The sequence below is a fragment of the Lonchura striata genome, chromosome Z (assembly GCF_046129695.1).
Source record: "Lonchura striata isolate bLonStr1 chromosome Z, bLonStr1.mat, whole genome shotgun sequence".
Lineage (NCBI taxonomy): Eukaryota > Metazoa > Chordata > Aves > Passeriformes > Estrildidae > Lonchura > Lonchura striata.
In genome coordinates, this window is record NC_134642.1 from 23296693 (window position 1) to 23323854 (window position 27162).

General features: G+C 39.0%; 1 protein-coding gene across 2 annotated transcripts in view; it reads right to left on the reverse strand.

Moving 5' to 3' along the window:
• The window catches only part of MLLT3 (MLLT3 super elongation complex subunit), a 121551-nt gene that overhangs the window by 58949 nt on the left and 35440 nt on the right, over positions 1 to 27162 (reverse strand). For both annotated transcript variants that reach the window (XM_021535464.3, XM_031507451.2), the window contains exon 3: positions 2144 to 2226. In XM_021535464.3, the coding sequence (XP_021391139.2) occupies positions 2144 to 2226 (83 nt within the window). The remainder of the gene's footprint in view (positions 1 to 2143; positions 2227 to 27162) is intronic.

Genomic DNA, 27162 nt, shown 5'->3' on the forward strand with positions numbered 1-27162 from the left:
TGATAAATCAAGACCTTCTCCTTCATAGACTGATACAGGGAACATGTCAGAATTACCTATTCAAAACCTACAACTTCCTAAGTGCCTGAACAGAATATCTCATACCTTAACAGGACTTTCTGTGAAAGACAAAAGAATACTGGATTATACACTCAAAGGCACATATAGCTAACCCCAAAAGAAATTTTAAGTGATCAGGGTTCCAGAAAAAAGTCTTTTACAATGCATTTCTATTTCTTTCCCTTTCAGTCTTTTACCAAAAATGCAACACAGTAAAGATATAATTTTGACTTGATTAAAATAATAATTTCAAACTACATCTTGATAATATAATATAAACACATGGGTATCTTTGATTTGTGCTATGTACCATAACAGCTCCAAGGCACATAACATATAAAGGCAACCTGAATAACTTTGGATATTAAGGTAGTGTACATTAAACTTTGCAAGATTTTGCTCTTTAATTTCACATAAATCCAGTTCTTTTTATCTGTACTAGTTATTAGTAATGCAGACCCCATTATGTACAATTAAAGAAAACCTCTGTATTTTCTATTTGAGAGACTCACAATAAGTGCAGCAGTTACTCAGAATGCAAGGTATCACAATAACATAGGTTTTGTAGAATGGTACTGGGTTTGGCTTGAGCCTGGTAATGCTGAATATAATGAGTGCTCACATGCAGTCTAAAATACTATTTTTTAACAGACAAAAGAATGCAAGACTAAAATAAGACTGTTTTGAAAGATCAAAACCTGAACCAATTATAAAGATCTGTAGTACTAAATAGAACAATGTAATACTAAAATATAAAATATTATACAATGAGTTCATTGTGTAATCAACATAATCAAGACTGGTGTCCTTAATCAAGACTGGTGTCCTTTCAAGTTAAAGTGGTTCTTTAAGCCTTAGTTAAAGTCTGTCCACTTTTTAGCAGGGCTAGTAATTCTTCTCAATAATTGTATCACACTTCTCCTTTTCAATAAGGCAATTTTAATTTCACAGAATTATCTACTAAATACTGTCCACCAAGTGTTTATATTAGATGCAATATTGTTTAACTTCTCCCTCAGTGACTTGGATGGAGGGCAGGTGCCTCCTCAGCAAGTTCCCTGCTGGCAGAGCTGGGAGCAGCGGCCGACAGCCCAGGGGCCGTGCAGCCCTTCAGAAGGGCCTCGACAGCTGCAGAGATGGGCAGGGAAGAACTGCTGAGATTCAGCAAAGGCAAATGCAGGTCCTGCGCTTGGGGAGGAAGAGCCCCAGGCACCAGCACAGGCTGGGCTGATCTGCTGGAAAGCAGCTCTGAGGAGAAGGACCTGGGGTTCCTGGTGGACAGCAAGCTGTCCGTGAGCCAGCAGTGTGTCCTGGTGGCCGAGAAGGTCAATGGTGTCCTGGGGTGCATTGGGAAGAGCAGTGCCAGCAGGCTGGGGGAGGTGATCCTGGGCCTCTGCTCAGCCCTGGTGAGGCACCTCTGGAGTGCTGTGTCCACTTCTGGGCTCCTGAGGACAAGGGAGACACAGAGCTGCAGGAACTGGTCCAGAGGATGGTGACAAAAATTATGAGGGAACCTCTTTTAGAAGGAAAGGCTGAGAGAATTGGGTCTGCTCAGCCTTGAGAAAAGATGACTGTGAGGGACCTTACTGTTAACAAGCATCTGAAGGGAGATGATGATGGATCCAGGCTGTCTTTGCTCATACCAAGTAATAGTACAAGAGTCAACAGGCACAAACTGATGCACAGGAAGTTCCACCTGAACATGAGGAAGAGACTCTTTAACGTGCAGTGATCAAGCACTGGAACAGACCCCAGAGAGGTCACAGAGTCTCCCTCTTTAAGGACATCCAAGAACTGTCTTGTGCCATCTGCTGGACACAATCTTGTGCCATCTGCTCTGGGATGACCCTGCATGAGCAGGGATGTTGAACTATGGTCCCTTCCAATCTGACTCATTCTGTGATCCTGTGAAATACAATTACACATTTCTACATGTTATAGTAATACTGGGTTGAGGAACAGCTTTTATAAAGACAGCTTTAAATATAATTCTTTATCGAGTTTACAAACTGAAGTTCAAAACTTTAAAAAACCCTCATTTCAACATGATTTTTTTTCTTATGAAAAACATGAGATTCCATACCTTGTTTTTGAAGTAAACCTCAATTGGTAAAATGAAACCAGCATATCCAGATTCTTCAACTTTGTAGGGTGGGTCCTTGCACACTGAAACAAGGAAAAAAAACATATTTAACAAAAAAAGAAATCTGAAATTCATAAGTAAACCACATGAGCACATCTGTGACAACAGTTCTACATGGCACTGTTAAAAAACTGCACACATGCAACAGGATCTATCTGTGCACAACTCAACCTAAATTTTGAAGACAAATTCTTCTTGCCTGCGTAAAACTTCCTCTTTATGGATAGGAAATCTTTATCTCAAATTGAAAACTTTATTATTGGGAAAGGGGGGACATAATACAGCACTCCATCATATAGTGAATAACATGAGAAAGGTTAACTATGGTATTGTGTTTAAATAATATACAGATTTTCCTTAAAGGATTCAGACTTCTGTAACAATACTGTGTATATTATTAGCCATAATACAATCTTTTTCTTCAAGTTCTGAGTTTAATGCAAAGACTTTTAGCTACTTTGAATCACCACAGTACTGAATAGCCCATCTCTGAAGAAAGTGGAACTAGCTGTCAACTCCAGTCAGTTACAAAAAGTAGGTTGGTGCAGAACTTGGAACAGAAGCCATCTCTGCCTTCTCCGATTTGATTGCACAGCAGTCTCCTCACAGACCTCAAGTCTACGTAACACATTAGCACAAAGGGAGGCTAAGCTTGCAAAACCATGCAGCTCATTGCAGCATCAACTCAGATGCTTCCAAATGCTGTATGTATGATATGCTATGTTTGAAAAATCATGTCTATGGCACTACCATCTCATTGAAGATTTCTCCACTGTAGTCTGGAAGAATGATGCAGTTAATAACACAAAAGATTGACCTCCTCAGAAATGTCTCCTCTCTGTGAACCTAGCTGATGGAAAAAAATTCAAACTATTAGATGAATCACAATTTGCTCAGACATATACTCCTTTCAGACTTGCCTGGTAGTTTATAAAAAAAATGTACTGCAATTAACTGTATGGGATCTGATTACCAAAATTTTTCTTTTTAGCAAAGCACTGCAGATAGGCACGTAAAATCCTTTATCTTCCTGAAAACATGACACATCCATCAGACACATCCAAGAACATAAACACTTTTATGTTCCCAATAGTACAATCAGTACTGCAGCTTTCTGAGGACATGCAAGTTTGGCTAATCCCCAAGTAAGCAAACATAGTGGAATTTTCTACTACTATCTTGCCATCCTCCTTGCTAGCACCAAACCCCTCAAGGATTAGGGAGATCACATGTCCTTGCTCACCTACTGAAGTTGGCTATCACTATCTCATTCAGTACATGAAGTTAACAAAAAGGGAAAAGAAGGGGAAAAGAGCAAGAACAATCTCACAATCTCTTTTACACACTGTTCTGCAACACTGTTCTCTTAAAGCTACAGAAATTATTTTGTTTCTCCTAGCAGAAAACAAACAAACAAACAAACAAACAAAAACAAACAAAAAAAAACCACCACACCAGAGGAGCTATAGTTTGTAAAGTGGGATTTGAAAGGTTTTGAAAAAAGCATTATGATGATTGGTCAAATCTAAGAAATGTTTTCAGACCAAGGTCTTCAGCTGGAAACTGGAAAAACCTCCCAGAAGTAGTATTTCACCTTATATTGGCACATCTTCTAAGACGACTTGCCAGCATTTGAAAAATGTAAATATAATAGTTCTAGTTCAGCAGAGAGGTTATAGTAATATGTATTGGCAATTTCTCATTCATAAAGGATACAGGAACATTCCTGCTCCTCCTCTGCCTTTAGTAGACAACTTCAAGAGAAAGCCTTCACAATAATTTTTGAATGGTCACACACAGAAGATTGAAATCCACTTATACAAAAATGGGGAAAGATTATACAAATCGATAGAAATGCAGAGGTTTTAGAAACGGCAAATCAGGATACATATTTGCAATGTCACAAACATCATATCAGCTTCTTCCTGAGCACTTAATTGGTGCAGAAAACCTCATTTGCATTTCACATTGCCTCCCTCATTAAGTTCTTCCTGCAGATTTACACAGCTGTTTGCCATGCTGAATAGTACCTTATCAAAGTTTCATGGTTCTTCAAAGCATCTGTAACAGCTCCCAGTTTTGATAAAGCCTGGATAATGGGCTGCAGAACAATCGCCTGGAAACTACTTTGGGTGTCTTCCCAAATTGAAAGCTGGGCTTTTAACACAACAAAAATTCTACTCTTGTGAATGAAATCTTCCTGAAGAGAAATAGAAGTGACTGAGCAAAGCTCAGTGCTATTGTGTATGTGCAGACTGCAGCTATTACATTTTTCTCACATTCTTTGTGGAAGCCACCACTGACAGAACATACTGACAGAAATGGCATTTCTGTGCACTCTGAAACAGCACTCCCTGGGCTATGCTCTTTTTGTCTTATTAAATTGTCAAAAGGAGTAACCAGGGCTGAAGTGACATGTGGTTTAGCCAAGCCAATAGGAAATCATCCTAGGAAGGTATGCTGAACGGAGAAAAGAGAAGTGGCAAGAGTTAAGTAAACCACAGAAAAGGAAGTAAGAAAACAAACATTAAAACAGCATAGGAGAGGAGAAGAGGGGGGAAAAAAAATCCCAAACCTTTCATGAAAAATGTAGAGAAAAACAAATGCAAATTGCAAATGTAGACCAACAAACTCAACCAACAACAGAAACTAGGAAGGAGTGATCTTGAAAAAGGAAGCATCTAGAGACCCTAACAGATTTCCCAAAGCTTGCGAGGAAAAAAGTCACTATGCTAGATTAGGTACATAAGCAGAAAACACTACCTTATTACAAAAAACTTTGCTCCTGATCCAGAGGGACAGAGGCATTTCACCTCTGACTGCTCTTTTCCTTTACAGTGGCACTCAGAAATCCATTTCAAGTGCCAGACCAAGTGTCCTGAACAACATTTACCACTAAGATTTAATTATTATGGTCAGATTTCTTTCTCCTAAACAAAAAGTTTGTATGAACACAATTTTCTCCATCCCTGCTGTATCTTTTGTCTAGGTGTCTTTACAAATGTTAAAGCCCTGAAGGTTCCCACAGTTAAAAATTTGTGTCTGATAAGGCAGTTCCAGGGAACATCACTGAGGTGCAGGAAGAAGTGGGCAACAGCATACAGAATAACAGACCAATTATAACAGTGTTTCCTGTCACAAGAGTTATAGGTTCAGGAGAAGATAAGTAAAAAAAAAAAGCAAAATGTTTTTTGCTTTACACACAGTGGCCACAGAATAAAATATGCATGGGTTTGTTGTCTGTGCAAGCCAAAATAAGGAGCTTACCTCAGTTGATCAGAGCACAGTTGTTGGAACTCAAAATGTCTCTCAGACATTTTTAGAGGTTCCAGGCTTTGGTCAGTAGCATTTTAGACCCTGGCAGGCAGCTGCAAACAGCTGTGATTTTGAGTTTGAGCCATGGAATGAGTTACCAACTTTGAAGGTGGAGCAAGCAGTCACAAAGGGTTAGATAGTATAGTAAAAGTAGTTACAAAACAGAAGGGAAATTTTTTTAGCATTGTACAGGGGGGTTTTAGCACCTGTACAGGGGGGTTTTTACTTTGTACATGGGGGTCAGAAGTTCTAAGGAGGAAAGTGGGCTGATCCTGTTCTTCCTCCTTCCTCTTCCTTGCCTCCATGTTCTTGGTGATGCTGGCACTTATGGATTGGTTTAGAGTAGAAAAGCACCTTGTAATATAGGTAGTAGGTATTGGGGGAAAACTATACATGTAATATGTAATATATCATATAAAAGATAGCAGCAGCCCTGGGCGGGGGGAGAGAAGAAGAAGACAGCAGACAGAGGATGTCAGGGTGTGTTTGTGCCTCTGCCTGGGCTGCTGACCAAACCGCAGTAGCCAGAGAAGACAATCTTTTAGATAACTCACAAGAAACTGCCTTGAGACAGAACAACAAGAGGCTGTGGAGTTTTTCTTTGGAAGCACAGGTTGGAGGAGAGACTTTACCACCACATGAGGCCCCAGACCAAGCCCAGGGTTCTCACACACAGTGGGAATAACACCAACATTGTGCATTCAATCCCAGTACAGACCATTAAATGTTGGACTAAATGGTCCTTGTGGGTCCCTTCCAACTTAGAATATTCTGTAAGTTCATGGTACTGACTTCTTATTATATGTTTGTCAGAATAATCTCTTTTCCCATAAACAAAAATTTTAGTCCTAATGTATTTGCAAATAAATTTGCTAACCAGATAGATCAACTAAAAATAGGAGCTCGTGCAATGTAATCATAATGCTGATGTCTGTCCCTTATGTTCACCATGTTTCATTGTACTGTAGGGTGAACACTGCTGTAACAGGCAGTAACACTTGGTATGTTTAAGGCCACAGAATAGAAATTAGATCAAACACGTCTCTAACTATAGCTAAAGCTATTGCGAAATGCTGCATAGGAGCTTGAACATAGGTGAAACCAAATGACTAGTCAAGTTGTAAAAAGATAGAGGGAATAGGGGAAGGTGTAAAAACTAGGTCCTAGGATAAGAAGAAGGTGGAATGATGGTTTCTCTTGATGGTGAACCATACACATGTGCACACATGTACAACTATACAGGGGATTAATTCTATGAATTTTTTCAGGTGCTCATCTACAGTATACTGTCAACTTCCTGTGACAGAGGCCTATTCAGGCACTCAGCTGCAATGCTAGCTGTATTACAAACACCTCATGAACACGAACAGTCAGAAACATACTGGTTATGATCATCCATTAATTTTGAGCTGCCTTCCTATACAAACAGGTTCCAGTAATTCATAGATGATGAGAAGTTATAGAAATATTCCTCAAAAAAAACCTGCCTTCCAGCAAGCAACTGCAAGGTATCAATAGGCATCAGTAACAGCAACACTATCACTACTACTACTACTACTGCTACAACTACAACATAATTTTATTTATAAAGATTTATTTTCAATAATGATTCAATATCTGTTTATGTTACATTGCCTAATCATACTATCAAGAGGCCCTTCAGAGAGATGTTGACAAATCAGAGGGCTGAGCAATCACCAGCTGTATCAAGTTTAATGAAGACAAGTGACAGATTCTGCATCTGGGGTGAGACAACCCTGGATATGCGGAGAGACTGGGGAATGAGACACTGGAGAGGACTGCTGCAGACAGGGTCTTTCGGAAATCAGGATATTCCATGAATCTGTGACACTCATTCTACACATAAGAAAAAAATGAGAGTGCTCAGTTCTCATCCAGAGCATTCTATAACTGAATTCTTTTGATAGTGGCTGCAGAATGAGTCACCCAAGATCACAGAAAGCCAGAACAAGCATTGATGATTACCTGTCCCCTGTTCCATCTGGGCAATACACCGTCTCTACAGCTCACGTAAATCGCTTAAATAATTCATCTCACATTATTTATTTCTTTATTCTGCAAGTGAAACACTACTTTTTATTTCACAAATGCATTCCCATATGTTGCATCAGACATTAACTGACACTGAAGGAACAGATGTAATCAAGCCACAATGCCACATTTTACTAACAGTGACTACACTGAAGCCTTTGGACATACTAATAACAAAATTCTAGTTAAAGCTATCTTTCTTAAAAGCTTTAAGAAAGCTTTTTTTTTTTTTTTTGACATGAGATTCACTTGCCAGTCTAGCACTGTTGGACACATCATTATGAATAGATTTCTTTTCTTTATTAAAAATATAGTCAAAATGAATAAGTAAAGGCAGAAGTTCCCTTCAAGCAGATTTCAACACAATTTCAGGATGATGCAGAATAATGTCTACAAGAATTCACACATATTTTATGCATCCTGCAGGATACTCCAGGTGGGTGCCTGTAAGAAGTGATGCCTTCTTAAAGAGAACTGGTTTAATAATAAGGATTTTTGGACTAGTACCTTAAAAGAAATCTCAAAACCAGTGGGTGGCATTCATTTTCAGAGGAAGGCAAATTGTGGTACCAAATCCCTCCTGCAGCAATAACTCAGCTTTAAATATTCAGCTGTGATTTTTTTGAATGCTCTTTGACTCTGCTATTCTGCAGCTCACCTTGACAGTTGGAAAGGTCCATTATGTGGATTCTTAAAAAAAATACCAAAAGAGCCTGGAAGAGAATGGCTCTGTTATCTTCTAACTTCAGGCACACCTCAGCCATTGATGTAAAAAACAATTCTAGGCAGGTTCAAATAGAATCTGGTAAAAATTGCTAAGCTGAGTGTGGTTTAAATGGCACATCCTAGACTAGGAATTAAGAAGCATCCATTTGCTTCACACCTTTTGCTGACATGTACTTCATGAGAAAGATAAAACCCCAAGAGAAAGCAGAGAAGGTACTAAAAGTTCTAAGACTGGGCTCTCAGCACTGCATTTACAGATATATTACATTGCCTTCCTCACAGAGTGACCAGATCCCCACCACTTCTATCAACTGGATAGGATAACAAGATACAGCTTAAAATCCCTTAAATAAGATGAACCCTAACTAAATTTTGGAGTGACATTTTCTGTACATGCTGTCTACTCCCTGACCATTAAATAGCTTCTTTATCAACTGAGAGCAATCTAAGACAAGAAAGGAGGGCAGGGAAGTCTCCAAATCTGTGGCTGACTCAGTCACACCCAGGGTCTATCAGGAATTCAGAAAGCAAGGAGCTTGTTGCTTGTCTCTGAACTTTGTGACTCAGCAAAAGGGTCTCACTGTTTTACATGCTTACTCTTTTCCATCTTTGGTCTCTGTGTGACTCATTCTAAGCTGATTCTAATCTGATTTTGCATTGTGTATTTCACCCATGTAATAAGTAATAGAGTAAACCTTGCCACTGAACTTTGCTAGTTAAAAATTTATGTTAAACTTGCTTTTGCTATACCTTTGGACAGGGATTTTTTAAGCAACCTAAACCATTCATTTGCAAGTCACTGTTACATGTGATGGAGCTGTGCTTTCCTGAGTGTCATGGTTTGACACTGGCACAATGCCAGCACCCCCATGAAAATGCAACCTCTCAACTGAATGCTATGAAATGCAATAGAGAACAAAGCAAAAGCAGGCCCAAGCTTAATAACAAGGGAAAAAAAAAAAACTTGGAAAAAAACCACACAAAATTCAGAATGAAAACCTTTCAAAACACTCCTCCTCCCACCACCCAACTCCAACAAACCACAGTGAGACACAACCTAGACCCAGTCAGGTTTCCACCCTCCAGACAATTGATACTCAGTCCATCGAGGTTAAGAGGAGTCTCTCCTGTGCCACAGAACCCCCAGGAAACACAGCTGCCACATCCTGTGTTTCCATGTCTCACATGGCACTGCCCGGAGAAAAAGTTTGCCATGGTGACCCTTCTCCTTTCCATGCACAGTGCTCTCACCACCAATGCATGGATGGACAGACTGCTTTTAGGATTTTTTCCTTTCAAGGATGCCCTGCCAAGAGGGGAGAAAACAACCATTCAGTTTTTCATTTTTGGGACCACAGTTCCCCCCCCATTTTCCCCTGGGGCCAAGGGTCTAAGAACAGAGATGATCTTCTCTTCTTCTTCTTCTTCTTCAAGCACAGGGAGCACCACTACAAACCCCCTAACTTTCCTCTGTTCGCTCCACTTCTGCCTTTTCCCAGCTGAAGCAGGTCTCTTTGGCTCACCAGCATCCTCCTAAAATACAGTCTCTCTTGGAGGAGAAAATCGGTTCAGTCTGTGGCTACCAAGAAAAAGTCCAGCCAAAAAGCCACTCCATCGTCCCTTCTCCATCTAGAATTTCTCCATCCCAGGGTCCAAGCTGTCTCTCTCCCTCTCTTTCAAACTGAGGAGGAGTAAAATTTCACAAAGCTTTCATTTCTCAGGAGGGTTAAAAGTCCTGACTCCCAGGATGGCTCGATGTCCAGGCTCCGGCTCCCACGGGCAGCTGGGCACCTTGCGGCCCCCAGCTCTTCTCCTTCCCGTGGTGAACTGCTGACAGAACTGCTGATGGCTCTTTCTCTCAAGAGAGAGAGAGAGAGACTCTGGGGGGGAACAGAGACATCCCAGATTTCTCCACCCTTCCATCTGCAGGGGGTTCCAGTCCCTCCACCCTTGGGCCCACCTCAGTCAGGCCATGGCCCTTCCCCTCCCCATCCAGCCACGCTGGGCAGGGGAGAGTCCTGCACTGCGGCTGACTGGAACCAAAGAGAGCGAGTTCTCCTGGGAATTCTGCTTTTAACCCCTCTGTGTTCTCAGAGGCATGTCCACCTTCAATTGGTCAATATACAAATTGACCTCTTCCTTCCAGAAAAATTCATTTTCTGTGTCAAACCACAACACTGAGGATGAGTTGAACACTTGCTTGCCCAGGAAGGAAGTAGTGAATAAATTCCTTGTTTTGCTTTGCTTGCATGCACAGCTTTTGCTATACCTATCAAACTGTCTTAATCTCAACCCACAAGTTTCTCACCTTTATCCTTTCAATTGTCTCCCTCATCCCACTTTGGGTAAATGAATAGGCTGTTGTGTGGTGCTTAGATGCAAGCTGAGGTTAAACCACATTACCCTCCAGGATTTCCAGCAGAAGGGCCATTTCCTGATACAGAAAGATCCTCAGGCAGCTGCAAAATTTTGACGTTCATTACACATCAGATGGTGCAGAAGCCCACCCTCTTGACTAAAGGACACAAAGTTGCCAGCTGTATTTTGCACTGCACACACAGTCAAAAGTCCTAATTGAGACATTTAGAAGTTACTGGAAATGTCTGGGATCACACATAGTTTACATCTGCCATCTGTTCTGTCTGCTCCCTCATGTTCCCTCTGAACAAGACAGGAATGCAAAAGAGATAGGAAAAGAATAAAAACTAGTACTTTTGAACTGAATTGTTCCTACATTTCCTGTTTTATGTCTAGATATTATTTTTTTCAAGACAATTGTATTTTTTCAATACAGTTTTTACAATTTTTCAGAAATTACTGTTGAAAAATTTACATATGTCTCAGGTATCAGTGGAATATAGCACTTCCAGAAAGTACCTGGTCTAGAAGCCTTTCTTAGATAAGCATGACACTAAAGCAAAATAAAAACCCTTGAACAACCGAGCTGTAGCTAAGGCTGCCTGGATAATAACAAAATAAACAAAACAATTATCTTTGATGGAAAACACATTAGGTATAACATTAAAAACTCAGACAATAAATGTCAACTTGCCCTGTAGATATCATTAGTATTTTAAGAGTAATAAAAATTTCCAGTAATTGTGCACTAGTGCATTCTCATATTTTTATAGAATATACAGCCCTTGGGATTTTATATTTTACTCAGAAAAACAGGTCCCACAGTTGGAGAATTTGAAGTAATTTCTTTCTTGGTTATTAATTATATACCTCTTCTTCCCATTAAAAACTTTGCACAGAGAATTTTTTCTCTTAACCTCCAGACATATATTTAACACAATAAATCTTATTCTCTATTTTAACTTCATCATGCTATGTAAGGATCCAACTGAGAATAAGTATTTCGGAGCCAACAAAGTCAGTCTGTATATCAGTGGTGCCATAATTGTGTCAAAGTTTTGGGGTTAAAGGTGTTTTACAAGCAAGCCAAGACTAATTATTTTTTTCCATCACACCTCCATCCTTCATGGTTATTTTACTTGCCTCATTGCAGAATAAGGCTGGAAGGGACCACAAGTGAATGTTTGGTCCAACCTCCCCACTAAAGCTGCAACATCCTAGAACACATGGCATACAATTGTGCCCAGTTCCTGAGTATCTCCATTGAGAGAGACTCCACAACCTCTCTGGACCAGATCCAGCAGCTCTGTGTCTCCCTTGTCCTCAGGAGCCCAGAACTGGACACAGCACCCCAGAGGTGCCTCACCAGGGCTGAGCAGAGGCCCAGGATCACCTCCCCCAGCCTGCTGCCACTGCTCTTCCCAATGCACCCCAGGACACCATTGACCTTCTCGGCCACCAGGACACACTGCTGGCTCACGGACAGCTTGCTGTCCACCAGGAACCCCAGGTCCTTCTCCTCGGAGCTGCTTTCCAGCAGATCAGCCCAGCCTGTGCTGGTGCCTGGGGCTCTTCCTCCCCAAGCACAGGACCCTGCAATTTCTTTTGCTAAATTTCAGACAGTTCTTTGCTCTTCAGATGTAATATACTGAAAAAAAAATCATTTTTGCCTGTATCATCTACCTGTACCTTCCTGAAGCTGTTCAGAGTAGGTATACATAAGATCATGAAGACTAATCTACCTCCCAAAATTATTTTAGCAATTGGAGAGTGAGACTAAGAACAAGAAACAAAAAATATCTCTTCCAACACATTCATACCATTAACTAACAAAAAAGAAAAATAAAAAAAAGTATGTTAACTTGAGAAAAACACAGATGTTTTAATAAGACATAAGCTTAAACTATCAAAGGGTATTGCTAAGGCTAGAATAATTATTTATGGTAAACAGTGTGTTTACATTAATCTGCCTGTTTTTTCTGCCTGCCACTTAGCATTACTTGTGTAAAAACAATGTAAAGCTCTGCAATCAAAAATACGCTGAAAGAGAAAGACTTGTAGTTTGTGTGCAAGCATGTTTACAATTAATATGATGTAAATGTATGCTTCAGGCATAACCTGAATTTAAGAGCTGTGCTTGCATACAGGTGAATCAAATGTATACACCGGCATGCATGTAATTTATCACAACAATTACACTATTAAGCTGATAGGAATTTTGAGGGGACCAAACAACAATGTGAGGATAAGGAAGTGGCATATAAAACTACCAATTTCTTCAACCAGAAATAGTTAAAATTGCAATACTGGCTCTGACCACTGTAGCACGCCTATAGCTTTATACTTCTCCTTAAGAGAGGCAGAATAGAACCAACTATTTCATTTGGAGGGGACCTACAATAATCACCTAGTCCAACTGCCTGAACACTTCAGGACATAGCTCAAGTATGTTTTTAAGGACATTGTCCAAATGCCTCTTAAACACTGACAGCTTGGGGCATTGACCACCTTTCTAGGAAGTCTGCTCCATCATATTTGACTGCCCTTACATTAAAAAAAAATGCTTCCAAATGTCCAGATCTGCCCTGGCACAGCTTTAAACCACTCATACAAATCCTATTGCTGGGTCCCAGGTAAAAGAGATCAGCACCTTCCTCCCCACATCCCCTCCTCAGGCAGCTGTTCAAGGCAATAAAGTCACCCCTCAGCCTCCTCTCCTCCAAACTAGACAAACCCAGAGTCCTCAGCTGCTCCTCATAGGACATTCCTTCCAGCCCTTTCAACAGCTTTTTTCCTCTCCTCTGGACCATTCCAGGACCTTCCCACCCTTCTCAGACAGCAAGGCCCCGCACTATGCACAGCAGGGTGAGGCTGCAGCAGGGCTGAATCCAGCAGGATGATCCCAACCACTGGGCTGCTGTGTCTGATGCTCCCAGGATGGGGTTTGCCCTCCTGGTTGCCTGGGCACACACTGTTGGCTGGGAGCTAACCAAAGCTTCCAGTTCATCCTATTTGTTTCTCACACTGCACAAGTTGATGTACAAGCATTTCAGATACACTGAAAGATAGATAGATAGATAGATAGATAGATAGATAGATAGATAGATAGATAGATAGACACACACACACATATACACTGAAAAGTACAATATATTCATACACAAAAAGTTAGCCACTGATACATTTCTTCACAAGCTCTGAGCACTACATTCTACACAGCTGACAAACTCCCATTTGCACATAAAATAGAAATGGAAGGAAAAGAAATAGAGATTGGACCATAAGGACAGAAAATCTTCAAAGTGGCACACAAAGTGGTCTAACCCTGAATAATTGGTTTTGCTGTAGACCAATTCCAGCACGAAATTAACAACTAGCTTTTTTTAAATCTTTACCTCAAAATTTGCTATATTAATGAAATTGCATTTGCACTAATAATCTGATGGAAATCTGTAAAACAATAACGTGACAAAACAGACTTTTAAGAGATCATAACTACAATTTTGACTAAGAAAGCTAAGTGTTTTCTTATGCATAAAAGCCATTCATCATGCTGTACTTCAAGTCTGCACTTTTGAAAGTATCAGGGAAAAAAGTGGATTAAATTGCATTTGAATTTTTTTTTTTCTTTTAAAAAATGCCACAACATTAATTGCAAATGTATTGATGGAAACATTAGCAAGTTTTTATTCATTTATATGCTACAGAATAAACAATTTCTTCTGTAGTCCCTAGCTCTACTTGTTTCCGAGAGAAGCAACACAGTGTTGTTTCCAATTTTCCAGTCCATGACATCTTTCCAATTTCACTGTTGAGTTGCAAGCATTCACTAATAAGGAAATAGTTTTGATTATAATTCTTGAGGAACACGTTTGTGGCTCATAACTATTTTTGTTATACAGATCTTGGAAAAAAAGAAAGCTTCCTAATGACATTTACATAGGCAAACTGCTAACATTAATTTTTTTGACCAAATACCCTAATCTTTTTCCAGACAGCACTGGAAAATCACTGGAAAATCTAAGTCTTGAATTTGTGAATAATAGTTCAATGGAAACACAAAGCTTTTGCTCTTCACAATGCATTTATCTTGCTTTGGTATGCCTCTGGCACATAATTTTTCCATGTATTGTATTGATTAAATAACAGCTTGAAAAACAGAGTAGAAATAATTCAGTGTAAACATCTTTGATGCATACCACTAGTCAGACATACAGGAAACAAGTAATCTTAAACCACCATAGTTCCATTAGTGGTCATGACTCAAAAAAGACTGCAGAGGAACAGAAAGCTACGCTTTTCTTCAGTTTTGATAAGGGGAATATAATGATTCACCTTGGGTGAAGAAGAGCAATTCACACCTGAAAAACTATGTATGTATGACAATCTCAACCTTAAATATATCCTCCATTTAACATTTATTTATTATTCTTTCAGGAATTAGAGTAGATATTGTCTAGAGGACATTAAATTAGTCAAAATTGAAATCGGCATTTTATGCTAGCATATCATGTGCTTTCAACAGAGTCACACTCTTAATTTTTTTATACAAAAGCAGATTCTCTTTCTGGGAGAAATTTTATCAAAAGCATTATTTCCCATAGTAGATGGATTGTTTGACAATAGTTAACTGCACAAGAAAGGTTTTCAAAATCTGGCATATTTAATTCCAGAGGTTCCTCACCTTAGTTTCTACTTGATGATTTCTTTTTGTTTTGTTTTTGGCTTTTTTTTTTTTTTTTTTTTTTTTTTTTTTTGTCTGGGTATTTGGTTTTGTTATTTGTTTTTGTTTTACCCCCAGCAAACTGGGGGTATATTACCTCATTACCTGAAGCTGTAATTGGAGGATTAAGCCTGATATGTAAATGGACCAAACTTATACCTATGAGAAACTTGTGACCATTATCCATCTTGGGTGTAGCCCCTCCCAGAGGCTTTTGACTGCCCAAGGTGTACCTGTTGTAGGCCTTTAATATTCTCTTAATCTTGTATAGCTTTATTAGGTACCCACTCCAAGGCATGAATTGTACAAGCTAGAGAAAGCAAAACAGTGAGAGATTCCAAGTCAGAACTGCAATTGTATAGGAAAACATAAAATAAATGCAAAAAACACTCCTAACTTTGCAGAGTCAGGCTGCAACCTGACACCCTGTTAGTCAGGGTGTAGCAGTCTGATTAAATGGTGGCTACAATCCTGTTGAAGTGTCAGATGTGGTTAAAGCAGTGATGCTGTAGAAGGGTTTGATCTTTCCCTGAAGGTCCAGTCATGGTTATGGAGCTCTGATGATTATGTCCTCTGGGAATGCAGTGGGTAAAGCCACTTGTGGTGTTGCGAACCTCAGATTATATCCAGATAGGAATGCTTGGTTCTTCCCCTTGGGCACAGCATCTCATGAGGCCTTGATGGCCCATTAGCAGAGATACCCCTGGAGAGAATTATTAGGGATGTGTCATGGACAAGATAACAGTTAATGGAAATGGTGATAGAATACATACTTTTGGTGTCACCTAAGACAGTAGTTCTTTTTTGGGTTTTTTTCCACTAACAACTGTCCTAAGAAACTGTGTGAATACATAAATTGTAGATTTTGTTACCAGTCTGATCTTCACAGAGTTGAGAAAATAACACCCCTAAGCACAGTGTGCATGCAATTTATTATTCAGTGAAGAAACAAAAAGAAAAGCTATGTGTCTTTGTTTCCCTAATCAGAGCAAAACTCAAAGAAGGCTTCCCCACTCATTTTTCTGTGTTTTCAGAAGCCTAAGTCGTTCCACCAGTCAAGAGTTATCGTGATATATCAAATATCATGATATATCAAAGACAGGTGATGTTAGTTTTTAAATTCATTATGTTCCTAGTAATTTAATTTCAGAAAGGTAAGCACAAAACTCAACAGACACCAGCCACAAGTTTGACTGTAACATTTCTGAAGCATCTGTCGTTGACTTTCTTTAAAATTGCCTTTCAAACTAGAACTCCAAACCTAGACAACATAACTAAAAAATTGCCTCCTAAAACATCATCCTTCTGTCTTTTTTTTTTTTTTTTCATGTGACATGATATTCTGCTGCCTTTTACCATGGTTTCCCCTGCAGGTAGGTAACACAGGAGCCTTTGGACATTTTTGAAGATTTTAAAGGGAATGCAGACAGAAAACACCAAGACCTAAGGACAGCAACCCATAAGTGCAGGCAGTGAAGGGCAAAGAAAGTACAACTTGTGGCTAAAAAGCCACATCATTATTCAAAGCAAGTGGAAGAGGACGATTCAATAGACATCAGCAGAAAAGTCTCACTTAGTGCAGAAGCTGGACAAGTAGCACCTCAAGCTGCAAGCTCTGGGTTTGGGTGTGCAGGCACTGGAAAGGGTTCCTCTTTGCAGGTGCTGTTCTCCCCCACCCATCCGTTTAAGAGAGCACTCTGTATCTTCTATAAACCCACATACACCCTGATACTTGATCTCTAAAGCAGACCGCATAGCAAGTGAGGCTGAACCCCTGCCATCACACATCTCCCCTGCAGCAGCAATCAGCAGCCCCCATTCAGCCTGAAAACAGCACTCAGGATCACCTCCTTGCTCCACACCACCCAGATGTACTTGTGCTCCCCATTTGCTTCCACAGTCACAGTAAGGGCTACTTCTGAATGGCTTGTTATCTGAGAAATTGACCGCCCCTTTTCCTTAAATAAGAAGATTACAGTGTCAGCATGCCCATCCACAGCCTCATGCTGAGTGAGCACTGAAGAACCATCCCACAAGCAGATTACAACACACTACAAAGAAAAAAATAATAGAATTGAAACTGGAGACTCTCCGGTGCACTTCAGTACAAAAACCTGAAGTGAAGCCAGTTAACATGCCAGTAGGAGCCCCACATCTGAAAGGTGTGGAGAGCCTTGAGGTGGAGTGGAGTGAGAGGGCTTTTGTTCTAGCACACAGCTGCCACTTCCATCTTCAGGAACTGACTGCTGTCAGCAGCAAAACTTCAGCCATATGCTTCAGAAACTAAAAGTGCTTCCATGACTGTTTGTCATTCCATTTTAGACAGACTGAGATTACAGGAAATGGGAAAGGAGATAGAATAAGTCGGTCACACAACTGTCACCTGTAGAAATGCCTAAATAGGCTTGCTGCAGGTCTTGAGATGACATGCAGAGACATGCAGATCTCTGCTATTTAATAATCATTTACTTTTAAGAGTCCTCTAAGCCAAACCTTGCTAATACAAGTAAAAGTAGGACTAGAATAAGAGAAGCAATAAAGGACAGGTATTGAAAACATACATAGTAAATTAACTATTTTTAGAATATTTCACCACTATCTTCCAAAATGTCCTGAAGTTACTTTATGAAGAATATTTACTTATGTACACAAAAGACAGCATGACAAAAACCAATTAAGCTGTATAATGGTCCACATAGTAGTAGCAATGGAAACATTCTTCATTTTCCTCAATTGCTTACATTCCTCTGAGGACAGCACAAAGGATCAAACCACCATCTGCTTGAGGGTAAATTTTGGAGAAAGGATGAATCAACAGCAACTTTTCCTTGCACTTTGCTTTAGTTAAGAGCAAAAGTAAAGACAGACAGACTGAAATTAACATTAAGCTATTCTGAATTTTTCCTTCACAAGCAATCAGAAACAGACCTTCTTGAGCTTTCCCACAGACAGAGCAAGCTGAAGTATTTAAGACACTAAGAATAAGAGTGAGCAATAGTAGGGATGGCCACTTTAAAAATGGTGGTACACAGCAGGAGAGAATTGCCCAGTAATAAAAAGCCCACAGCAAAGTCAGTTTTGAACAAGGTTAAAAGTTGAATGTATGGTCAAGACAGTATAACCAGCTCCTACTTGAAGACTTCAGAACCAATCAAAATATCAGGGTGGACTGGAGAAGTACAATATAGACATAATGTACTGCAGGAAAAAAATCTTTGTGAAACAGAGTGAATACAAAACACTCACACCAGCAACCTTAACTTTATTTATTGAACAGGTAGATTGTTTTGACTTCCACCATTCTTAACAATGTATTTTTCAATATGAGTGCTATTTAAAATATTTATTAATGTCTGAATGTAAGACAGGTATCCTACGGAGAAAAAACCCTTGATAAAAGAGAGTTATGTTCTGTTCCAGCTGAGCATAATGAAGACAACTAGCTGATTTAACATAACTTCCTACATTTAACAAGACGGTCACAAATGGTAATCAATGTAGAAAGAAACATAAAAAGAATTTTTAAAGACCCGCATTTAAATTGTAATTCCATTTTAAGTAACAGTCACATAACACTTAGTTTTCTTTATGTTTATAAGTAGGTTACCTCAATAAACTGAATGGCTGACTATTTTAGTTAAGTAAGTATCTGCTGGTTTTGCAGTGTAGCATAATTACTCTGAGTAACAGAATTGCTGTAATACTCATGAGATGTTAACTCACCCTCGTCCTTTAAAAAATTAGAGCATAAAAATCAGGAAAACCTGAGAAACCTCAAAGGGAGTATTAAAAATCATAAATTGCAACACCACTGAGAAGAGCTAAATTAAATCTGTGACATACTTTACTCAAGTAACAAATAGGGTGCACACTCATGTGATTACAAACGCGACTGTCACAGCCTCAACACAAATCGGAAAATGAACTATTTAAGACAGCTAAGACAGCCACAGACATGAACTTTCACATACATATGAGAATCATTTAACTCTATTTTTAGTCTGAACTCTCATCAAAAGAGTCTCACAGCACTTGTCAATAAGAAGGACAAATTATAACTTCAGAAGACATCAGTTACCCAAAACAGACACTGAAAAATATGTGCTGGTAAATATTCCCTGGGACTGCCCAACCTTTAAACCACCAAATCCACTTAATTTCTATTTGCCATCATATCTGTACATGAACACATAGCACCTGAGTGTTTCAAACCTCTAATTACTTTTTAGGCAACAATAAGCTCATACAAATACATACAGTAGCTAGAGGAAACATAGGATAGTGCAAAAATATGGTTAAGAAAATGCTAGTGAAATTCAGTCATTTTCTGAAAGTGGCATGCTACCAGCTTCAGCAGCTAATTTCAGTCCCATCTTAAAAAAGATGCTTCAGCATCAGTCCTGCAAAAGACAGCAGCAGTCCTGCAAAAGTAGCTGTGGCACTAAACACACTTCACTTCAGACTCATGACATCCCAGAACAGACACACAGATTTGAGCATATAGTGCCAGTAAACAAGTGTTCTCTTTCACAGGATAACTTTAAAGCCTCTAGGCAAGAGTTGTATAGCACTTCTGTACTGGTTCTGGCTGGGATAGAGTTACATTTTTTCAGTGTCTTAAATGGGGCTACCATAAACTGATTCTTGTTACCTAGCCTCAGTTATTGTGCTGGAAGCCAACACACACCAAATTTCCTGTGAACCTACAAGCTACAGCTTGTGAAAGTGTTTAAGCTCAAATTTATGTATTTTCTACAAGAAATATGTTTGCTAAGTTAAAGCGATCAATCTCCATTGTAATTTTAATGTAAATACCATAACTATTGAACCACGCCATTTTCACATCTCTACTCTTACTGACTGCCTTTACAGTAAAGAATTTGCAGTGAAACCCCTAAGATTCATCTGCCAGTGACCTAAGCATTTGGCAGACTTTGGAGTAGGGCTTCACACCATTAGTAAAATGAGCATGTTCCATGAAACTAAAAAAATAGTTTACATTTTTTAGTAAACTGGCCTTACATTAGTATATTGACTTGCACTGAGCATTTTCTTTGGTTTATTTCTGCTCTTCTATTTTGTCACCCCCCAACCAACCATCCACTCAGAAAAATAGATAGGTATGTACAAGAATCTATACATCTGCCACTGCTGTTTCCTGTGTGAACAACCCCCAAAAAATACAGCTATGCCTGTCCTAGGTGTTCAGATAACCATAATTCTACATGGAACATTTGACAGCTGCCCATATATTTTAGCCTTTGAAAGCATACATAATTGTGTAGGCAATGTGATGCCTAGACTGCAAGTCAATCCATCCAACTCCTCCAAAGAGAATAAATCTGCATGAGGATCCTCAATTAGAGATCAAAAAGACCTTTGTTTGTCTCTCATATCTTCTTCCAGAGCCCCCCCAAAATGCCTGAAGTAACTGTCTTATAAATACATACTGTTTTCAATATTATTGGTCCCTCAAGAACAAGCTTGGGGATAGGAGTTTAAGGGGCAAGGAATAACTTCATGCTAATTGTCTGTCCCAGAACAAAGGTAGTGACTAAAACCAGTGTTCTTTGGGAGCATAGCATAAAAGCTTCTCTAATATTCCACTTCCTCCCCTGGAAAAGGAGGCATGAGTTGCTTAAGTATTTCTAAATAAATCTTTTGTATTTTTTTACTTTAATGCTCTGAACTAGGACAGCTCATTCATTCCTATTGTCTGCTTCCAGGAGGCACAAAGAAGGATCTTTTTCACCATAGTTTTACATGAGAATATAATTTTTTTTAAATGGTAGAGTTGGTTAACCATCAAACAATTGGGAATAATGCAGATGAAGGGTTATGACTGGGAATCAGTTACCAAATTAACCTTGGATACAATGCTTCTAATTAGTTATTCACTCAGAAGGAACATGAGGATATGGAGTTACCACCAATGCTTTCTATCTCCCAACTCTCTTTGACTGTGGCTGTTCTTGCATTTTAAAGTTCTTGTTTTGTTTACTTCCCTCTAAATGTTGTTAACATTGACATATTTTGAACATACAGTATGTTCAAACTGATATTCTCTTAAAAAACAGTTTATTTATACATACTCTTACTCCTAGCAAACATTACCAGGCTTCATCAGAAACCAAAGGCTGATCGGAAAACTCTGTGTGCGCTTTTTGTTTCCCATTCCTTTGCATCATACCAAGAACAGAAATTCAGAAAAATGTGATTCAACATTTACTCTTTTGCCTCAGAAGGGGTCAGTAAAATGACTAGAGGGAAAGCAGTCTGTTCATACTTCCCTAGTTCTGCTAGGGCCCATGCTGAGAAATACAACATTAGAAGAAAACAGTGTGATTTTTCAGAAGTTACAGAAAAATGGAAAAGCTACAGTCTTAGTCTTGAAAGTTTCCCACAAGGTAGCAGACCTGTAATACTGTTTCCCTCATCACCTTGTCAGACAGTGGCTACAAAATGGGGACAACAGAAAAAACAAAAGAACACATACTACTAAAGCTTAAATGCTTCACAAGAAGTTGGAAGACTTGACTAAGACAGAAAAGCAGTTCTCAGAACAGCCCTTACTTCATCCAGATTTTGTATGGGGTGTGGCCTTTGTGCCTTGGGCATTTTCACCTGTTCTCCAGGCTCTCTCCAAGGTGTTTTTTAGTTTCTTGGGGAAGGATAAACCTCCCACATTTCTGAGGACTTAGCAAGTGTTGATGAGTATCTAGGCTGATGGGTCAGGAAGAGGGACAGTGGAAAAGGCCAGTATCAACCTCTGTGTTGCCCATGCTACACTGGTGGCACAAGTTTGGGTTTGTCCTCATTTCCACAAGGTAGTAATTTTCCTAAAGTATGGAAAAAGTTAACACTCTCAAGACTCTCGCTGCTATCAGAGGGATATGTAACAGTGAGAAAAAAGCCTTGGTTCCTTAAGGAAAGTAGTATAGATTACATGTTTCTTATTGCCAGCCATGCTGGTTAAGATTCACTTATGCATTGTTTATAGTATAACATAAGTTTTAATTCTTCTTTTCCCATTGCGTTTGGTTGCCTGCCTGTCTGTTCTTTGCTTACAATAAAAATTCCTTCAACAAAGCATTTGTATTCTGATCATCTTGTGAATTACACTGGGTTTTTTTCCCCTCACGTTCTACAAAACGCAGTTTTCCCACAAGAGCCCCTAATATGTACCATCTGTATCAGGATGAAATTCCCAGAGGCTAGTAGCTTATTCAACTTGTGAGAATCTCCTTGGCACCTATACATTTTTCCATGGTTAAGTCAGCTGTTGGAGTAAATTAAGTATTAAGTATATATACATTTAACCCCCTAGAACTTGAACTTAGGCCACAGCAATTACAAGTACCTCTGATTTTTTAAGAAGTTTACTCATTCGGTTTTGTCATCAGTAATATGACTAACATTACAAGTCAAGTAATAGAAGTTTGAAATGCAGAGTTATTACTCAAAAGAAATTAAGAACCTTCTTTAGGGAAGCTCCATGGAACTACTTCCTCCCTGGTAAAAATATGGTGCTTTACTGAAATTTTTCATATTTTCAGTGGTTTTTATTTCCTTTAACACAGTATCTTAAATCTACAGTACTGTAGACACTTAAGAATTTTCAACCACTTCAAGACAAATAGAGTAGTAACTTAGTATACATATGAGTGTTTGACCAAGGAAACTAGTATTATTTGCAACAACTTTTAGAAGATTTGGATGGGGGCAAGGGGATGGGAAACACCTTGTTTTATGTAATCTATGAAATCAGTGGCAGAATCGTGGACAGAGAGACACTAGGGACTGCTGACTAACAACACCTGGCTTTACCCATAAATATTTTCCATTTTGCTAAACTTGACAAAGTTGAACCTGAGCCTGTCCTCATATTCAACATTCACAAAAGGCACAAAATAAATCAACAAAACCAAACAGAACTTTCATATATATCTGTCCCTAAGCTGCTCTGAAAATAACATGCCCTCCAGGCAGCAATTACTTGACAATTTGTACCACTCCTTTCAATGCGAGTTTAAAATTATGAGCTTGGGGATATATCACACAACTGCATGTGTCAGTCTTAGTATTGTTAAGCATAAGTGACAAAGCACAAAAAATTTGGACTATCTATGAGAATTACTCAACTAAGGAACAACAAACTTTTTCTCCTATTAACATTAGGGTTGCTTTCAAAAAATAATCAAAGCATCTAAGGGGGAGACCTTTAAAAATAATAACAAAATGTTTAGAGTACTGGTTCTTGGAATAGCAACAATTTGCCTTGTTTCTAAAACAACAAATGAAAGGCAATGAAGCATTGAGTTCAAGAGGTGGACCACTGCAAATACAGGATGTGCATGAATTGCAGCTCAAGACCTAACGTTACAACCACACAATTAGCATCAACAAAATGAGGACCTCCTCAACAGAGACCTAGGTACGTTTATACATACTGGTATGTTTATTACACAGGTTATTTCATAGGGATCACTTCCCTTTCTCCACAGTATGACAGCACTAGAGATTGCTAATAGATTTCCTGGTTCATTTGAGCAATGGACCAACTAGAGACAATTTAGTTTCTAAGTAGGACAAGTCTTATGCTAGTACACTGATCTTCTAGAAAACTGCTCAAATATTCTTATATGGTTAAATATTTTTTTCTAGAAGTAAAGAAACTTTCCAGCTCTTGATAAAACTCTTGAAGGGAAAACCACAATCCTAAGCAATGGTGAATACATTTCAATTACACCCTTTCCTATGAAGCCCTCCATTAAAACCTGTGATTCAGCTCACTACAGATGCAAAAGGCTACAGCAATTGTCTCAACTTCACTAAAACCAAAGAAGCTGCAATTCTTGGCTGCCATTAATGGGAGATCAAGATTTTCATGGGAGAAACTGGATTTTTCATAGTTCTTCTTGCTGGGGTGAATTGTATTTGCACAGGATAAAGTCAAACTGACTCCACTTTAAATTGGTTCTTACTAACATATTGGGAAGCAGATATTAATCAGGCTGTACAAGAAGATAACTAATGACTAAATGAAAGCTGAAGTATCAGTTAATAGTTTTCTATTGATTTTCTTTATTTTATGAAGTCACATTCAAGGAGCCCTTTTCTTTTTCTTCAAAGTAGTTATTCAGTGCAATTTGCAGAAGTATTCTTTTCAGTGTTTTACACTTTAAGAGGGTTAATGCATGTGAAAAAGAGAATGATCCATCCACAAGGGCAGATTAGACTAGTGAGAAGTTTTACATTTGGCCATCAATATCCATGTTTTCTAGCCAACATGAAAGACAGTGAGTGGGCCAGGATAAATGCTTCTAATAGCCCATATAACAAAGGACTTAAAATAAGCTGGTTTTTATTGGGCTGTCATACTACAAGCAAAAAAAATTCACAAACTGAAAACCACCTCCTTTCGGAAAGGACCAGTCAATATCTTACCAGCTAGGATTACTGCAGCATTCATCAGTTAGGTAATTGTAACACACTTAGAGAAATTATCTGGTTTTCAATTAAGACATCAGCATTGCTAGAGGGATCACACAAGCTACAGTACAAGACAGTACAAGGCCAATGTCCCCTCAGCTCCAGCCTGCAGTAAAGCTTCGTAAAAGAAGGAAGCAGTTTTCTCCTTGCTTTCCATCCTACAGATAAACTTATGATTCCAGTTCTTTGGTTTGGCTAGTCCTCATGTGCCATCAATATTATTGCTGTGCATTCATTGTTGGCCCACTTGTCAAAACATGATCCTGTTAAAGCATCCCTGATTCTTCTTTCCCTCATTTACTTTCATAAATACCTCAAACTTTCACTATCTCATTTCAATCCTCAATATAAATTCAATGTACAAATATGGTTTTCAATGCTTTCTCATTTTCTGCAGTCATACCTGCATGCACAGAGAAAGAATGTGTCTGCATCATCTGTCTATGGAAGTGTAAGTTCTCTCTGCCATACATCTTACAGGCCAGGAATAGCATACTGACAGAGTGGTAGGTGGATACAAAGTTTGATATTGTTTCAGGTGGGAGACAAGAAATCCTGCTCAACAGAAAGCACTCTGGGAAAGGTTCAGCTAACAGCCAGCTAAAAAGCAGGTCGTGTAACCAGAGAACAGGTTGTATGTCTGGTCTGTGCTTGCCTTGTGCATGAGGCAGTGATTGTTTGGGGACACACATGGACACCACATGGTTGGAGAGCTGATTGGGAAAACGGATGCAGCAGCAGCGACACTGCAGTGGCAGGTAGCCAATGCGTGCTTGCTTGGGTTAAGTTTAGAACATAAAAGGCTCCAGTTTGTTACAATAAACAATCTTCTTCAGAGAAAGCAAGGAGGTCCATGTGTCTTTGTTCCACATTGCTAAAGTTTCATGATAGTGTTAGTCTAACCTTTAGATGTAAAGGCAATGGAAAGAAAAAATTCACTAACTTGGTTTTGCCCACCCAAAAGCAGTGAGCCACAGGTTTCAATTTTTTCCTCCATCTTTACAAGGCATGCTTGCCATGCAATGTAGTCCTTGTCTCTTTTACAAAGGTGCTAATAACAACCATCTTTAGATGCATCCAAAGAAGCACATTTTCCTTTTCTAGAGAAGACTGCAGACTCTCAGGGCCATTATTTGCACCTTGCACATCCTCTCACAGGTTGTTTAACAAAAAATGCCAAATATTACTTAATCATGTTCCCCACTTATGACTAATGCTAATGAAGAACATTCCTTTTTCTCACCTCTCTACCTCACCATCTATCAACCTTCCCCCTATGAACATATTAAAATCACAGAGGGTATTCTCAGGGTGCAATAGAATGCATATATATGGGAGATGTTCACTCATTACATCTGTCCAAAGTCTTAAACATTTTTCCCTAAGATCATCGGCTGATTCTGTGGACCTTTAGCCACAGATTTTGACACTAGACTCTGTAATATACCTTTGAAATAAATGCTTTCCAAGACAGAACAGTGCCACCAAAACACTAAGAAACCACCAGGTGCTGACTGATATTGATGGCAATCAGCTACCAAATTGAAGGTCACTCTGGAGAGGATACACTGATGGTAAGAAGTTAGGTCAGATTGATATCAAATTTTATTATTTACATGGTGACACCCTGTGGATGCCCCATAATGCCTCTGTGAAGTCCAAAGCACACTACAAAAACATGCAAAGGTATGGGTCCCAATTAAATGAGCTTGTGTCAAAAGAAAAATCTGCCATGAAATTTTGACATTTAGTTTTTGGTGACATGAAGTCCAAGTTAATTCAGTTATGATTTTGCTCCAAGTCATCTTTTAACTCACTAATACTTTCAAAACCAGAAACTGGTGGAAAAATTTAAAAGTTGCTTATCGCATAGCTGTCACAAGCCCAGAATTTTTTCACTCATTCACCTTCATGCAGAATGTAGATTACATCTTCCCTTTCTACCCATTTCTAAATTGACTGGTAATCAATTTAAGCAGTTCTGTGTTTAGCTAAAAGTAGCTTGTCTGACACAACAATTTCTATCCACAAGGTCTGTAAATAAAGAAGAGAATCTCATCTTCCAGAGATGCAAGAGAACCACACTACAAATTAGAAGAAACAACACAGGAAGATTATCCCCTGCAAGGTCTACAACTAGCTCAGTTCAAATAAGTTTCTTTGTTCCTCCAATACAAACACAAAAAAGATCAGAAAGAAGAAATATCTATAATAATGGCACTTTGATTTGTCCATGTATACAAATGGCAGTGCACAGGTGGGAGGAAGAGATGTTAATTTGCCAGTCTTGTGT